Source organism: Solanum tuberosum, unplaced genomic scaffold (genome assembly GCF_000226075.1).
Source record: "Solanum tuberosum cultivar DM 1-3 516 R44 unplaced genomic scaffold, SolTub_3.0 scf00017, whole genome shotgun sequence".
Classification (NCBI taxonomy): Eukaryota; Viridiplantae; Streptophyta; class Magnoliopsida; order Solanales; family Solanaceae; genus Solanum; species Solanum tuberosum.
In genome coordinates this window covers 1,388,407-1,406,303 of record NW_006238943.1, presented here as the reverse complement: position 1 = coordinate 1,406,303, position 17,897 = coordinate 1,388,407, and the positions used below count along the sequence as shown (strand labels likewise).

Genomic DNA, 17,897 nt, shown 5'->3' with positions numbered 1-17,897 from the left:
TTCAACAACCACAACCAATCTTTTCTCGGAATAAAAACAAGTTGGCGTGTGGGGGAATGAACCAACCCAACACTATGATCTCACATACCTTAATAGGGATCACCCCCGACGAAATCCACGACGATCTCTACGAACCTTGCTTCTTTTTCTCCTTCTCCTCTTCTTCTCCTGTTCTCTCTCAAAGCCCTAACCCTCACTTTTTAAAAGGGAAAACTGATTTAAAATCAGTCTAGACCCTTAATATAACCAAAAGAAATGGTTAGGGAAAAGACCAAAATACCCTTACAAATTCGGATGAACTTCCCTGTGCCAACAGCCCAACTTCCAAAGGGCATAACTCACTCATACAAACTTGGAATCGAGCAAACTCAGCGGCGTTGGAAAGATCACTCCAAGAGCTTTCTAAACATAACTGAAAATACACCTAAATCATCCTGAGCTAGGAGTTATGACTGTCTGAAGTTGGCCAAAAACTCATTTTTTTTCCATACTTGAGCTAAATTTCCAGATTTTGAATTCTTTCCAAAAATGACTATTTCCAATTCTAAGCTTCTGCATAGCTATTTCAAATTGCCGGATGTTACAGATTTCCTTACAAATATTTATGTAGGATGGGGATATTCTTGAAAGCATAGAAGAAAGAATATGCATCAATCATCCATGGGAATGTCAGTATACGCCATCACCACATCTATCTGTTGGGACATAGAAAGAACATGTCTAAGTTATCTGAATTTCTGAAGGTGTAATGGTTAGAGCAAACTGTAAATGCAATATAGAAAGTACAGTATAATTTCCAATGATCCGTCCAGAGGAAAGACATGGCTTGACCTCTACCATGTCTATAATTTCCAACATAAGTTGCACAAAAACAGAGGGGGCATGTCATCTCTGAGAACCCCTCCAATGCCAGCCCTGGAAACAGTAATTAACAATGTTGTAATAAAAATCAGGTTTTCATTCAACATAGTTTATACATGGCTGGTGTTACCTGAATATATAGGCCTAAAAAGCTCTTAGCTGGAAACCTAGGGCTAAGATGAAATAAAAACTAAAAGTAGCAAATAAGAAAAAAAGAAAATATAGCCATGAGAATAACAAGAACTATTCATGCAAGGCAACCTTTTTTCTACAGATAGGGCAATTGTTCTTCTCTGATAGCCAAGTGAATATGCAACTCCTATGGAATACATGGGAGCACGGTGTTGTCACCGCCACCACTGATTCATGAGAAAATTTCCCAAAGCAAATAGGGCATAAGTCGTCTGCCAACTCAAAATTATGCACAATATTCTTCAATAATACTTCCCCCACTGTCATAATCTTCAATCCACATAGCAGCTCCCTAAATTCTTGTTTTTTCCCATCGAATATGTTTTCAGAACAAAAAAACAAAGCGCGCTCCAACAAGTAATTAGACATAGAATGAAGGATGTCTTGAATATCAGAATTTTCAACATCAAACTCTATGTCAAGTCGAGCCAAATATAGTTCAGCCGTACAATAAAATCCATTTAGATATAAATTTCTCCTCTTATTATCAGACTCTAGAACTCCATACATGTAAAAATTAACTACATTTTCATCGCTAACATTATTCCACAATATCTCGTACATATTACTAATATTAGTTAAGCAGATCATATCCCGTGAAGATTCCGAGTCCGATTCCGAGTCTGAGATCACGTCCACGTACGGGGACGTGTCCACGTCCACATTCACGTCCACGTCCACGGTCACCACAATCTTAATGCCTTTCGGATGTGATGAGGCACAGAAGGTAGTTTTACAATAACAGCTTCTCAAATAAGCTGAGATAGTTTTGGCTAAAGAATGAGTTGGGTCCAAACAGAACAATTTAGATGGGGACAAAGCATTGCTAATGCTTTTAACTAGATCTACAAATGTGGATTCTGCATTTACTAACACGAAAGGTTGGATAATAGGAGTCATATTATTTTTGACTCGAAAAATCAAAAATCCATATTCGGGTAATAAATCCCCAAACTTCCTACAATGACTGTATACATGGCTCACCATATGATGGTGCTTCCACTTGAACACTCTTATCTTCATTCCCGTGATACTTTCACATGAAAACGCCATCCCTTCTCACTTATTGTAAACGAAACAGAGCAGATTTATTTATATTGAATCAACTGATTCAATATTTTCCTATGTATATGTGAAGTAGGAAACAAATTCAATATTTCTGGCTGTGTTTTGGTGAGAATAACAAAGTTTATTTTTCTTTCCGGAATTAACTTCGTATTCAACTTCAAAAAATCGCAAGTTTAGTTTATATAATACAGGAAATAAAGAAAGAGTAGGAATTCTAAGTAATTTAGGATTTATTATTTGGTATTTTGATTCAATATTTTCCTATGTATATGTGAAGTAGGAAACAAATTCAATATTTCTGGCTGTGTTTTGGTGAGAATAACAAAGTTTATTTTTCTTTCCGGAATTAACTTCGTATTCAACTTCAAAAAATCGCAAGTTTAGTTTATATAATACAGGAAATAAAGAAAGAGTAGGAATTCTAAGTAATTTAGGATTTATTATTTGGTATTTATTTAATTATGTCTAGTTAGAATTTGTTTGTCCTACCTTATATAGGATTAGTTTTTTTAGTCATAGTTACGTTTAATTTGGTTTGTTAGTATTATAAATAGGGATGTCTTATTATATATTTTCATATAAGGCTGTTCAAATCGAACCGAAACCGATAACCCAAGGATGGCCACCAGCCCACCACCACATCAGGTTGTTGGGACATAAAAAGAACACGTTTAAGGTATGGAGAATTTCTGTCATCAGTACTTTCCTTTCATCATTATTTTTTAATCTTGCTCCTCTTTCAAACCTGTTCTCAAGCCGAGGGCCTATCGGAAACAGCCTCTCTGCCCCCCCTCAAGGGTAGTGGTAAGGTCTACGTATATCTACCCTCCCCATACCCACCTGTGGGGCTATACTGGGTTTGTTGTCGTTAGTAGTAGTAGGTTGTATTTTACTTCTTAGAATTGACAGCATAACAAAGAAAGAGTCATCTCTTATTAATTCTTCTAGTTTTAGCTGATGCATATAAGTTGTTCAAAACATTATGCCGTTTTACAAACTGCGCTTTGTTGCAATTTATTGTCGAGATAAATTGACAGTTCATTTTGTGGAATTCCCCTTTGCTTGTCTATTAGCTTGATTTGGTCGTTGATCAATTGTTTGTAGGAGTTGTTCGATCTTGTCTTCGTTGTTCTTAAACTCCAGTCTTCATCAATTGTTATTGTAGGAGTTGTTCGATCTTGTCTTGGTTGTTCTTAAACTTCAGTCAATTTAAATCATGAATGGTCAGAAACATGCAATTGATTTGCATCAGAGATGAATTTAAGGCTAGTAAACGAATAGACCACCTATCATGAATTATTAAGACTATGCTAGAGGTTTAACAATTGAGAAGCCTTCAGTTCTTTATTAATCAAGATGAACTGGCTGGCAGCTTGGCTCCCTTCACAGTGTTTTGTTCTTAAAAAAATTGCGTGTGAGCCATGGTTGACGTATTGAATTTGAAACTTCTTTACTAGGTAGTTAGTTTAGGAATCACTTTTTGTAGTGTAATAAAACCATGATATTTCATTACTTGTCTAGAGGAATCATTCGTGTGCAGCTATATATAGATGTGCACTGGTCTGTAATTGTAATACATGAATTGGCTAAGAATTCTAACTTGTCTTTTTAATTGCTTTCAGTAAGGAGATTGTGATTTCCAAGTCGTACAGCCGTCTACCTTTCGCTTTTTTCAGATGAAGCATGACTTGCTGCAAATGGAACATCCTGCTCGAATGAAACCCAAAGGTACATGAGAAAAAAGTTGTTTAATGCAACACATAAGAGACATATTGTACATTATGGTCATAGATTATAAGGAACGATATTATTACTTTTTCTTTGTTAGGATTTTGACAAGACTCAACAATTATTTGGGAAGTGAAAAGTTCCGAAGGTCTCTCTGCTCAAGTTGAGAAGGGAAAGTTGTTGAATATTTAATTAAGTGGTATCTATTCTCATGTTGGATTGATCATCATGACTATGGATCTAATAGCTTGTATGGTTCACTTTGGACTAGGCACGCACAACTTTAAAACGTGTCACAAGGGTCTAAAGGGTCGCTTCTTTATACCCCAGTGTCAAATCCCTTTGGGTTTTTTTTGTATGTTTTCTTCTTTATATGTTAACTCCCATTTAGAAAAATTATGGCTCCGCCATTTCCCTCATGTAGATTTGTTCTATCTCATTCTTATGGGTTTACAACATAAAAACAATACCTCTAAACTAATTCAGAGCAAGATCAGCCCACACACGGGGACTATCGCCTATCGAATACCAAAACATTTAAAATGTATACCAAATGCTATAATATCAAAAAATTCGATATGATAATTCTATATCCACCGTACCCCTATTTCATTTTAAAACAAGAGTCCATTGACATGGACAAGTAAAAGGAACAATTTTATCCTTTGCTTCCTTCATTATTTCAATTACTAATACAACCACCAGAACACCAAGTAAATACCAAGAGACACTGAAAGAAATAGTCTTATTTCAAAACTTGTTTGAGACTGGGGCATAGTTATTGTTATATCTAGAACTCGGTGACTAATGTACGATCAAAGCAGAAATCAGTAGGTCTTCCATCAGGTAAAAGAGCTAGCATGACAGATCCTTCAGCTCCTTCCTCAACAGGCATTATTGTTCCTCTATGCCAGGATATATCCGTGTTGACGAATCCAGGATGGACACAATTGTGCACATTTTTGGGTACTTATGCAAGAACTCTGGTGTAAGCTTTAAGTGATAGTTTTGATATGCTATATAGACTGGTCCAATCATCTTCCAACCGTTCACCTCGAGAGCATCTTGTTTCAGAAACAACGCGAATGACAGTCTTACTTACATTTAAAGCACCTCTACGGGAAGAGACATTAACAATTCTTGGTGAAGGAGAATTTTGCAGCAATGGAAAAAGAGCTTCGGTAACATTCTTAACACCATAGTAATTAGTGTCCAAGCAGGTGCAAATATCTTCTCAAGAACTCAAGCATAAAAGAACACATACAACAAGGGACCTGAAAGACTGAAGAAGAGCAATCTTTATGTGTTGGTGTTGTTGAATGCTTGTATTGTGCTAATTGTAGGATATGTTTCACATTCATAAAGAAACGTTTCAAACCTTTGTGTGTATTGAGTGTAAGAACATTGTTAGAGTTAACTTTGTGTCTTATGTATTGAAGTCTATATTAATTAGAGATAGTTAATATAGTGGGCAATGGAAGCATTGTTTTGGCTCAGTAAGTAATAGAGGTATTACTTAGAGTGAGATCAAGAATTTAGTCTCATTGAAATTTGTATTTACTTTTGCTTGTGATTAGTGAAAGCAGTTAAAATACTGGTACTACATCACACTGGTGGATGCATACATTCCATCAAGAAGATTCAATTTAAAGATATGCCGAGTGGAAGCAAGGGCACATACTAGGAAATGGAGAGTTCCCTATACTTGAGAAGATTTTCATTAATAATTGCCCTGAACTCAGTTTGGAGACACCCATCCAACTTTCAAGTTTAAAATTTTTTGATGTTATTGCTTTTTATATTCAAAGACTTGCGGTATCCAATCTGAAAACATTAAGCAGCCAACTTCTCAAAAGCCTCACCTCTCTTCAATATCCACGTATTGCGGGTAATTTACCTCAAATTCAGTCACTACCGGAAGAAGGCCGGCTTCCCTCCTCTCTTTCTAAGCTATATTTATATAGACATCATGAGCTCCAGACACTACGTCTTTGGCACCTCACTTTGCTTCAAAGTCTAGACATCAGGGATTGCCCTAATCTCCAATCACTTTTCGAATCAGCACTGCATGTTTATTGTTTTCGATTAGGGAAAATGCATAAGTACCCCCAGCCTATGCCCGAAATCCTAGAGACACACCTAACCTTTACTAAGGTCCTATTACCCCCGCCCCTCCCCCGAACTTAATTTATGTATAATATTCTACCCTTTTTGGGCCTACGTGGCACTATCCTTGAAAAAAGTGTCAACATGCGCTAGGCCCACAAGATAGTGCCACGTAGGCCAAAAAGGGGTAGAATGTTACATATAAAATAAGTTCGGGGGGGGGGGTAAGTAGGACCTTAGTAAAGGTTAGGTGTGTCTCTGGGATTTCGGGTATAGGCTGGGGGTACTTATGCATTTTCCCTTTCGATTATTTAAAGTACATTGTGTTATTTATTAATAATATATATTACATTTGCACTTTTTCATTTTTGTAATGATTATATTTTCTTTTTAATTTATAATAAAATTAACTTAAATCTTAAATAAAAATAATATAAACGAAAATTAAGTATACTACGAACATAATCAAAAATATAATTTTTATATAATACAAAATTACAAATAATAATAAATGATTTAGTGTTGATAAATTGTGTTACATCGATTTTAATTGCATCAACCCAATATGAATAGTCTTTTGAAATATGAGGTTGTCTTATTGGAAAAAAGTTAAAGCTATATTCATTCAATAGGGTAAAATAGTGTACAATTAAGTTTTTGTCTAACCCACACTCCAAAAGCTGACTTAAAGAGATTGTCTGAGCCTGATAAAGTGATCACCCATCTTATTAATTACTAATGTGAGACTTTTTTCGTTCTTTAACATATAGAACTATCATTGCAAATAGGCCTACCTAGACCATGCATTTTTGTTGTTTCAATTTTTCCAGTGACTTGAGAAAGGAGGATGCGGTTTAGAGTTGCACATGTTCACCCTTGTGCTTTGATAAAATGTATAAAAATGATGGTAAAGTAAGAAGAAATGAAAATAGAACATTATGAAGACAAAGTGTTGTTGTTAGGTGAAAAGTGATACTTTTGATTAAAAAAAAAAAGGGACAGTTTTGATTCTTTTTTCTTCTATGGCTGTCCGCATCCCCCACCCACCCACGCAAAATAAATAAAATATCTTTCCTCTCTTATTCAATTGAGATAAAAGATTCTTGTTGTTAGGTGAAAAGTGATACTCATGGAAAAGGTAAAAAAAGACAATATAAACTATTACTTATTTTCCTATAGCTGTCAGTTGTTGACTGTAGAAAACTATAGTTGTACCAATTATAGATCACTGATTATTCTTGTTTGCAAATTACTCTTAGCATTCAACAGGTAAAGTAAAGTTGTTAGTAAATCAAGATAGAAAAAATTATCTTCTCAAAATCATTTTGTGTTCTCCTTGTTTTGATTTGCAGATTTCAGAAATGGAGATTGGCTTAGTAGAAATGGGATTTATGTATTATTTGATCTATGATTTATTTATTTATGTATTACTTATTTCATTTTTTATCCCGCGTAAAATAATACTCTCTTCGTTTAAAAAAGAATGACCTCCTTTCTTTTTTAGTCTGTTTAAAAAAGAATGACTTCTTTCTTATTTTGGTAATATTTTAATTTCAGTTTTCCACGTGACATGTTTAAGGCCACAAGATTAAATGACAATTTTGTACATTTGACATAACTTTAATTTAGGACCACAAGATTATTCAAAAGTCTTCTTTATTTTCTTAAACTCCGTGTCAAGTTAAACTAGACTATTCTTTGTGAAACGGAGGAAGTATATAGATTTCCTCATATTAATCTATACATGTATAAGTTACGTGAATTTCTAAATTGTAAACCGAACACCACATAAACTCATTAATTTTATACATGAATAACTTACCTCTTAACCAACTAACAAACATGATATTACTTATACAAAATTTAACACTTACATAATTCATTTCCATAATTAGCATCAACAGGTAAAGTAAAGTTCCTTTAGTAATTTTGAAGATAGAAACATTTATCTTCTCAAATTAATTTCTTAAACCATTTTTAGTTCTTTATTTTGCTTTGCAGATGTGGTGCATGTTCTGAAGCTGAGGATGACTTTGTTTGGTCTTGAGGTTGTGCTAATATTCCGTAATGTTAACGTCATGGTTTATTTTTCGGTCTTGATGTGCTCACTATGTTTCAATATAAGTGTCTTAGTTTACTTGAGCACAAAGTTTATTAAATAAAATGAGAGTTTTAAATTTTATGATCTTAAATTAAAGATATGTGTAGTTTTTTAAATTTTATGATATTAAATTTACAAGGTAGAATTTAGGAATTGAAAGACATACTCTTTTTGAGACAAGTCAAAAAGATAAATACGACACTTAGATTGAAACCGAAGAAGTATAAAAGTTCTAACAAATTTATTTAGTTGATCTAATTTGCTTCTTCAAGGAACTTGTCACTAAAAACATTGTGCTTCAATACACAGAGGATAGGGCAAGGAGAGTTTGGTGTACAAAGTACTCCGCGTTAGTATAGTTCGGAAAAACGTCATATCTCAAGGAGTTTGATGTATATATACAACCTAACCTAATACAAAAATTAGTATTAGCCTTCACGACTCAAACCTGTGTGACCTATAAGTCACACAAAGACGAATTTATGGTTGCACCAACATAAGTCCCTTTTAGCACGTTAATAATAAGGTGTGTAGAAATTTATTACTTGGGGGGGCTTTGTACACCCGCCCTTATTCTCTTGCTTCAATTATTGAAGTGCAAAAGTAATGAAAAACCAGACTCCATTGAAAAAAGGACAGGGAAAATCTATTTTTGAAATAGTGAATTTAACGTCAAAACTAATAATTCAATGGACTACATTGATATCCATTATTTTAGACAAATTAGGAAGAAGTTCCTTCGTTTGAGGGAAAAGAATAAAAAATAAAAAAACAAAGAAGAAATATCTTACCAAAATCATATGCCTTTTTTCATATCTATTTAATATTATTGTCTCTCCCACAACTTTTTATCACTGTTAACTCATGAAAATGGTAAGAAAAATTACGGGTGTGAATTAATGAATGATTTGCTACAATTTTTTCACCATCTTTTCTTATGAGGTACCTCGAATTTCGAACTTAATCAATTTTTGCAAATAACACTTGAGATTATTTAAGAAGAAGAAGAGTAGAGAACTTTAAAAAATTGTAGTTTAAAAGTGTGAGGAAACCCCCTCTTTTTATAGCTACCAAATAGTAGTATGAATAGGTGTTAATTGTGCCTTATCCGAAAAGTCACAACCTTTCGATAAAGTCACTACTTATCGGAAGTTCATGTTTTTAATTGGGGGTAATATAGTAATTCAACATTCATGTTTGGAAGTTCATGTTTTTAAGGTAGTATAGAAGATTTGTATGTCCAAAATAATTAATCTCCACACTTCGATTTGTATTCATGATATGTTAGGCTCAATTAAGCACTATAATGAGCTGTTGAAAAATGGACAAGTGCATAAAATAAAAGTAATGAATAGACATAAAGCAAAAGATACCTTCCTCTATTATTCAATTAACAAAAGCAAACAGTTGGTATACTCTGATCATTTGGTTTTATTTTTCTCAATTATTATATTGAGCTAGTCAAGAAACCAGACTCCATTATGAAGTCTTTGTCTTCTTGTTGGATGAAAAACAACTTTTGAAAAAGAAAAAGGACTGTACCAATTACAAGCAAAAGGGAGGAAGAGAGAAATCAGTGATCATTCTTGTTTGAAAATTACTCTTAGCATTCAACAGGTAAATCTAACTCTTGATGACCACATGAACTCAGTTTATACATGATATTTGATCATTTATGTGATCTTCTGTAGATTAGTGTGAAAAGAATACTGATCTCATCCTTGTAGTTACAGTTAATGCATCAGAAAAACACTTGAACTTCTTCTATAGATGGTGTGAACAGCATATCTAGAGACACACACTTCCAGTATAATTAATGCTTTTGTTTCCCTCAAAACAACTGAGCTCTTTAACTAAGAGCCATGTTTACTGCTATTCATAAACATGGGGTGGGAGTCCCTTTCCTCTCTTGCTTCAATTATTGAATTGAAAAAAGTAATGAATAGTCAAGAAACCAGACTCCATTATTTTGTTTTTGGGAAAAAGGACAGTTTTGCCACTTCTTTTTTCTATGTCTGTCAGCTGTTGACTGTACATAAAACATAGTTGTATCAATTACAAGTAATTGAGAGAGAGCAATCATTCTTTATTACATATTACTCTTACCATTCAACAGGTAAAATAAAGTTGTTAGTAATTTAAGATTGAAACATTTATCTTCTCAAAATTCTTGAAATCATTTTGTGGTTCCTTGTTTTGCTTGCAGATTTCAGAAATGGAGGTAGTTGGTGGAGCATTTCTCTCTTCAGCTCTTAATGTTCTCTTTGAAAGGCTTGCTCCTCAGGGTGATCTTCTCAACATGTTTCAGAAGCAAAAGCATCATGTTCGGCTCTTAAAGAAGCTGAAAATGACGTTGCGTGGTCTTCAGATTGTGCTAAGTGATGCAGAGAATAAGCAAGCATCAAATCCATCTGTGAGAGACTGGCTTAATGAGCTTCGAGTTGCTGTGGACTCTGCTGAAAACTTAATAGAAGAAGTCAATTATGAAGATTTGAGGCTTAAGGTGGAAAGTCAACATCAAAATCTTGCAGAAACACTAATGAAACATTGGAGGATTTGCAACCTGTGCTTGAGTGATGCTTTTTGTCTTAACATAAAGGAGAAGTTGGAAGATACTATTGAAACATTAAAGGATTTGCAAGAGCAAATTGGTGACCTTGGCTTAACGGAGCATTTTGGTTCAACTAAACAAGAAACTAGAACACCTTCAACTTCTTTGGTTGATGATTCTGATATCTTTGGAAGGCAGAGTGAAATAGCAGATTTGATTGACCGTATATTGTCTGAAGATGCAAGTGGAAAGAATATGACAGTAGTTCCTATTGTTGGAATGGGCGGCCTGGGTAAGACAACACTTGTAAAAGTAGTTTACAATGATGAGAAGGTGAAGGATTATTTTGGTTTGAAAGCTTGGTTTTGTGTTTCTGAGACATATGATGCTTTCAGAATAACAAAAGGGTTACTTCAAGAAATTGGCTCAACTGACTTAAAGGTTGATGACAATCTTAATCAGCTTCAAGTCAAATTGAAGGAGAACTTAAAGGGGAAGAAGTTTCTTATTGTTCTGGATGATGTGTGGAATGACAACTACAACGAATGGGTTGACTTGAGAAATATGTTTGTACAAGGAGATGTAGGTAGTAAGATCATTGTGACGACACGTAAAGAGAGTGTTGCCTTGATGATGGGAAATGAGCAAATTAGCATGGACAATTTGTCTATTGAAGCCTCTTGGTCTTTATTCAAAAGACATGCATTTGAAAACATGGATCCTATGGAACATCCAGAACTTGAAGAGGTCGGAAAACAAATTGCAGCTAAGTGCAAAGGACTGCCCTTAGCTCTGAAGACGCTGGCTGGCATGTTACGCTCCAAATCAGAGGTTGAAGAGTGGAAACGTATTTTGAGAAGTGAAATATGGGAGCTGCCACACAATGACATATTACCAGCGCTGATGTTGAGCTACAATGATCTTCCTGCACAATTAAAACGATGTTTTTCCTATTGTGCAATATTTCCTAAAGATTATCCATTTAGGAAAGAACAAGTTATTCATCTGTGGATTGCCAATGGTCTCGTACCACAGGAAGATGAAATAATTGAAGATTCAGGCAACCAATATTTTCTGGAGTTGAGATCAAGATCATTATTCGAAAGGGTCCCAAATCCTTCTGAAGGGAACATAGAGAAATTCTTAATGCATGACCTTGTCAACGATTTAGCCCAAATTGCATCTTCAAAACTTTGTATCAGGTTGGAAGAGAGCCAAGGATCGCATATGTTGGAAAAAAGTCGGCACTTATCTTATTCAATGGGAAATGATGGTGAGTTTGAGAAATTGACTCCCCTCTACAAATTGGAGCAGCTGAGGACATTGCTTCCGATCTATATTGATCTCAAACATTATTATTATTATTACCATCTAAGCAAGAGGGTGCAGCATAACATACTGCCAAGACTAAGATCCTTGAGGGCACTATCATTGTCTCATTACCATGCTACGGAGTTGCCAAATGACTTGTTTATCAAATTAAAGCTCCTCAGATTTTTGGACCTTTCTGAGACAATGATTGAAAAGTTGCCTTATTCCATTTGTGTATTGTATAACTTAGAGACACTTCTCCTGTCATCTTGTGGTTATCTTAAGGAGCTACCGCTGCATATGGAGAAGTTGATTAACTTGCGTCATCTTGACATAAGCAACACTTCTCGCTTGAAGATGCCACTACATCTGAGCAAGTTGAAAAGCCTCCAAGTGTTGGTGGGAGCCAAGTTTCTTGAAGGTGGTCGCGGTGGTTTGAGAATGGAAGATTTGGGTGAATTAAATAACTTGTATGGATCTCTATCAGTTCTAGAGTTGCAAAATGTGGTTGATAGAAGGGAAGCTGTGAAGGCAAAGATGAGGGAGAAGAATCATGTTGACAAGTTATCTTTGAGGTGGAGTGGAAGTAGCAGTGTCGACAATTCACAAACTGAAAGTGACATACTTGATGAGCTACGCCCACATAAGAACATAAAAGAAGTCAACATCATCGGATATAGAGGGATGAAATTTCCAAATTGGCTAGCTGATTCTTTGTTTCTTAAGCTGGTAGAATTGTCTCTTAGCCACTGCACGGACTGTGATTCCTTGCCAGCACTAGGACAACTCCCTTCTTTGAAATTCCTTTCCATTAGAGGGATGGATCGAATAACAGAGGTGATGGAAGAATTCTATGGCAGTTCATCCTCTAAAAAGCCTTTTAACTCTCTTGAGAAGCTTGAATTTGAAGATATGCCGGAGTGGAAGCAATGGCACGTACTAGGAAATGGAGAGTTTCCTACACTTGAGAAGCTTTCAATTGAAAATTGTCCAAAGTTAATGGGGAAGTTGCCTGAAAATCTCTGTTCTCTGAAAGAATTGACCATTTCAGAATGTCCCGAACTCAATTTGGAGTCACCCATCCAACTTTCAAGTTTAAAAAGGTTTGAAGTTGGTGGTTCTCCTAAGGTTGGAGTTCTTTTTGATGAGGCTCAGCTGTTTACATCCCAACTTGAGGGAATGAAGAAGATTGAGGGATTATTTATTAGTGATTGTAACTCTCTTACCTCCTTACCTTTTAGCATTCTTCCCAGTACCTTGAAGACAATAAATATATCTTGTTGCCAGAAATTGAAATTGGAGGCGTCAGTTGGTGAGATGTTTCTCGAGAATTTGATACTGGAAGAATGTGATTCTATAACTGAGTTGATCTCAAGAGCATGTTCTTTGGATGTAATTCGTTGCCACAACCTTTCTAGGTTTTTAATTCCTACTGCGACTGAAAGACTCCGTTGTGACAACCTTACAAAGCTGAAGCGGCTGCCACAACTCCCTCCATCTCTTAAGGATCTAATTCTGTATAATTGTCCAGAAATAGAGTCCTTTCCTGAAGGAGGATTACCCTTCAATTTACAAGACCTTGTGATCCACAATTGCAAGAAACTGGTGAACGGCAGAAAGGAGTGGCGTTTACAGAGACTCCCCTGTCTCAAACAGTTAGGGATCCACCATGATGACAGTGACGAAGAGATTCTTGCTGGTGAGAATTGGGAGTTGCCTTCCTCTATTAAGAGTCTTAGCATATCCAATCTGAAAACATTAAGCAGCCAAGTTCTCAAAAGCCTCACCTCTCTTGAATATCTATTTATTGGTAATTTACCTCAAATTCAGTCAATGTTGGAAGAAGGGCTTCACTCCTCTCCTCTTCAATGTTTAGCCATCTTCTCTTTCCATCAACTCCAGTCTCTTGCCCCCCTGCCCTCCTCACTCTCTCAGCTGATCATCGGTGATTGCCCTAATCTCAAATCCCTTCCACCCCTGCCCTCCTCCCTCTCTGAGCTGACCATCAGTGATTGCTGTAATCTCAAATCCCTTCCAGTAAACGGGATGCTCTCTTCCCTCTCTAAACTATCTATTTCCAAATGCCCATTCCTCAAACGACTCCTAAAATTTGACAAGGGGAAATACTGGCCAGAAGCTGCTCATATCTCCACCATAAAGATCGATGGCGAATACCTTTAATCATTTAAACAAATGTAAGTTTTTGTTTAGTATTATTCAGGTTTTTATTAATGATTATCGGATATTAACTTAGCAAACTTTTTTCTTTGTCAGGATTCTGATAACAATATATTCAAGTTGTTACCGTTCTAGCTCAGGTGGTAATAGGAAAGTTCTACAGCTTCTCTATTGAATAGACAGTAGCTTGAATGTGGTCTGACAGCAAAGTGTAAGTGAATAAAGATAGTTTCACAGTTTTGTTACCATTGACTGTAAACGTTATGTTTATACTTTGAACAGTTTATACATAAATCTGTGTGATCATTACAAATGACGTATCACTTTGATATTAATGACGTTACAAATGACGTTTAATATTCTTTTCAGACTATAAATTATGTCGTTCTCATCATCAAAATCATATCCTTATTTTTATGCTCCATAGAAAATCTAAATTTCAGAGAAGATAATAACGGATAACGATCAGAAGTTTTAGGAAATAAGTAAACTTCCATTGTCAGAACTAGATGTTATAGACTTGCAGCTAGTTGTTGTGCGTTATATAATTCTTGGATGGCAGATATTGGATATATTGGTTTCTCATTTCTTATACATTTATGGTCTTATCACGTTTTAATTTCACATCTCAATTGCAAAAGACATTATATATAGCTTGTGCAACCATGTTGAATTGAAAGTTTTTAGTTCTTCTAAGCATCAAACATCCCAAGTCAAGAATGAAACTTTGCTTAACAGTAGAACGAAGATCTGCCTACTACAGAATTTTAAAAAAAATGAATCTATGCATGATATATTGTATTTGTACTATCCTTCAGTATTTACACATATTTAATTGTGGCACAACATGACGATGATAACTAAGGTTTGTCAATTAGTTGCTAAATTGAATATAAGGTGAGTTTTCTATTGAAGCGTGTAGATTTTCTTACATATATTTATGTAGGATGGGGATATTCTTGAAAGCATATGAAGAAAGAATATGCATCAATCATCCATAGGAATGTCAGTATATGCCATCACCACATCTATTTGTTAGGACATAAAAAGAACATGTCTAAGTTAACTGAATTTCTGAAGGTGTAATGGTTAGAGCAAACTGCAAATGCAATATAAAAAGTACAGTATAAGAAATAGGGAAGACTTTGAGGAGTGAAATTTGTTTTCATAATTTCTTGATGTTATTTACTGATTAAATGACATATGTGTATTTCAATTCATACTGCTTAAACATCGTCAGGACTGTAGTTGGTACTGGAAAAAGCTATGATGCAATGGGCTGGAATCAGATTACAACATGAGGGGCGTGTGACAAGTGTTAATGGAAATTAGGAGGAAACATTGGAAATCCATACAAAAGGTTATTGCAGCCATCTGGGGGGCCAATGATCTACCATACATGGAGGGCTCGGAATTGGAAGCTGTTCAAAGGAGAAACTGTATATACAGAGGAGTTGATGGGTAGATTGACTTTACCTTGCCTGCACAAGAAACTTCATAGATATAGGGGTTTAATGCAAAGATTACACTTGTAAGTTGTAACTAGTCTTTTTTTTGTTTCTTTCTGAGGGCGGTGATCATCTGGATTGTTCAAAGGAGATGTCGAGGTGCTCTTTGGCTTGTAATCATTTACACTCAGAAAATTCCTTATTCATTCAAAATTAGTCCTAATCTGGAAAACTTTCAGGTATTACAAGGTTATCTGAGAAGCATCTATGTTTCATACAAAGATGAGAGCAATTTTCATGTGCATTTCAGGACCTTATAGTGTTAATCTGCTTTTCTTACATCGATATTGATAGTAATGTTTATTTTAGTTGAAAAATAAAAAATCCATATTCGGGTAATAAAGCCCCAAACTTCCTACAATGGCTGTATGCATATGATGGTGCTTCCACTTGAACACCTATCTTCATTCCCTTCATACTTTCACCTCGAAACGCCATGCCTTCTGACTTATGGTAAACGAAACAGAGCAGCTTTATTATTTATATAGAATCAATATTTTCCTATGTATATGTGAAGTAGGAAACAAATTCAATATTTCTGGCTGTGTTTTGGTGAGAATAACAGAGTTTATTTTCCTTTCCGGAATTAACTTCGTATTCAACTTCAAAAAGTCATAAGTTTAGTTTATATGATATAGGAAATAAAGAAATAGTAAGAATTCTAAGTAGTTTAGGATTTATTATTTGGTATTTATTTAATTATGTCTAGCTAGAATTTGTTTGTCCTACCTTATATAGGAATAGGTTTATAGGGATGTCTTATTATATATTTTCATATAAGGCTGTTCAAATCGAATCGAAATCGATAATCCGTAAAAAAGAGGTATTGCTTTATGGTAATGGATTATTGGTATAGCGGTTTCACCAACGATTTTTTTTTTTTATTATAGGGTTATCGATTCTGAATGGGTTAACCAAAAATCCGATAGTGTTGTGCGTGTTATATAATTCTTGGATGAAAGGTATTGGATTGGTTTCTCATTGCTTATTGATTTATGGTCTTTTAAGCATATGAAGAAAGAATATGCATCAATCATCCATGGGAATGTCAGTATACGCCATCACCACATCTATTTGGTAGGACATAAAAAGAACATGTCTAAGTTATCTGAATTTCTGAAGGTGTAATGGTTAGAGCAAACTGTAAATGCAATATAGAAAGTACAGTATAATTTCCAATGATCCGTCCAGAGGAAAGACATGGCTTGACCCCTACCATGTCTATAATTTCCAACATAAGTTGCACAAAAACAGAGGGGGGATGTCATCTCTGAGAACTCCTCCAATGCCAGCCCTGGAAACAGTAATTAAAAATGTTGTAATAAAAATCAGGTTTTCATTCAACATAGTTTATACATGGCTGACTATTATAAGAAAAAGCTCTTAGCTGGCAACCTAGGGCTAAGATGAAATAAAAACTAAAAGTAGCAAATAAGAAAAAAAGATAATATAGCCATGAGAATAACAAGAACTATTCATGCAAGGCAACCTTTTTTCTACAGATAGGGCAATTGTTCTTCTCTGATAGCCAAGTGAATATACAACTCCTATGGAATACATGGGAGCACGGTGTTGTCACCGCCACCACTGATTCATCACAAAATTTCCCAAAGCAAATAGGGCATAAGTCCTCTGCCAACTCAAAATTATGCACAATATTCTTCAATAATACTTCCCCCACTGTCATAATCTTCAATCCACATACCAGCTCCCTAAATTCTTGTTTTTTCCCATCGAATACGTTTTCAGAACAAAAAAACAAAGCGCGCTCGATCAAGTAATTAGACATAGAATGAAGGATGTCTTGAATATCAGAATTTTCAACATCAAATTCTATGTCCAGTCGAGCCAAATATAGTTCAGCCGTACAATAAAATCCATTTAGATATAAATTTCTCCTCTTATTATCAGACTCTAGAACTCCATACATGTAAAAATTAACTACATTTTCATCGCGTGAAGATTCCGCATCCGAATCCGAATCCGATTCCGAGTCCGAGATCACGTCCACGTACGCGGACATGTCCATGTCCACATCCAAGTCCACGTCCACGGTCACCACAATCTTAATGCCTTTCGGATGTGATGAGGCACAGAAGGTAGTTTTACAATAACAGCTTCTCAAATAGTTTTCGCTAAAGAATGAGTTGGGTCCAAACAGAACAATTTAGATGGGGACAAAGCATTGCTAATGCTTTTAACTAGATCTACAAATGTGGATTCTTCATCTGCATTTACTAACACGAATGGTTGGATAATGTCACGACCCAATTAAGGATCATGACCGGCGCTA

At 35.3% G+C, this 17,897-nt stretch overlaps 2 protein-coding genes and 1 long non-coding RNA gene across 5 annotated transcripts in view; 2 read left to right on the top strand and 1 right to left on the bottom strand.

The window, feature by feature from the left end:
* Positions 1 to 5,482, top strand: part of LOC107063463 (uncharacterized) — a 7,928-nt gene extending 2,446 nt beyond the window's left edge. Inside the window, exons 2-3 of the long non-coding RNA XR_001475354.1 lie at positions 3,744 to 3,849; positions 3,950 to 5,482. This is a non-coding gene — a long non-coding RNA (uncharacterized lncRNA). The remainder of the gene's footprint in view (positions 1 to 3,743; positions 3,850 to 3,949) is intronic.
* Positions 5,483 to 7,131: 1,649 nt separating this feature from the next.
* Positions 7,132 to 15,870, top strand: LOC102606358 (putative disease resistance RPP13-like protein 1). Of its 3 annotated transcripts, none has more exons than XM_006340176.2 (4): positions 7,132 to 7,224; positions 10,263 to 14,113; positions 14,193 to 14,307; positions 15,337 to 15,870. In XM_006340176.2, the coding sequence occupies exon 2, from the start codon at positions 10,272 to 10,274 to the stop codon at positions 14,097 to 14,099; it is 3,828 nt and encodes a 1,275-aa protein (XP_006340238.1). In that variant the 5' UTR covers positions 7,132 to 7,224; positions 10,263 to 10,271; the 3' UTR covers positions 14,100 to 14,113; positions 14,193 to 14,307; positions 15,337 to 15,870. The 3 variants fall into 3 exon arrangements, with proteins under 3 accessions (XP_006340238.1, XP_006340237.1, XP_006340239.1); XM_006340175.2 differs by lacking the exon at positions 7,132 to 7,224 and adding an exon at positions 9,446 to 9,673; XM_006340177.2 differs by lacking the exon at positions 7,132 to 7,224 and adding an exon at positions 10,055 to 10,172.
* Positions 15,871 to 16,925: 1,055 nt separating this feature from the next.
* Positions 16,926 to 17,767, bottom strand: LOC102584219 (putative RING-H2 finger protein ATL49). The gene has a single exon (XM_006340354.2). It carries the CDS (start codon positions 17,631 to 17,633, stop codon positions 17,076 to 17,078), a length of 558 nt encoding a protein of 185 aa, XP_006340416.1. The 5' UTR covers positions 17,634 to 17,767; the 3' UTR covers positions 16,926 to 17,075.
* Between the last annotated feature and the right edge of the window lie 130 nt (positions 17,768 to 17,897).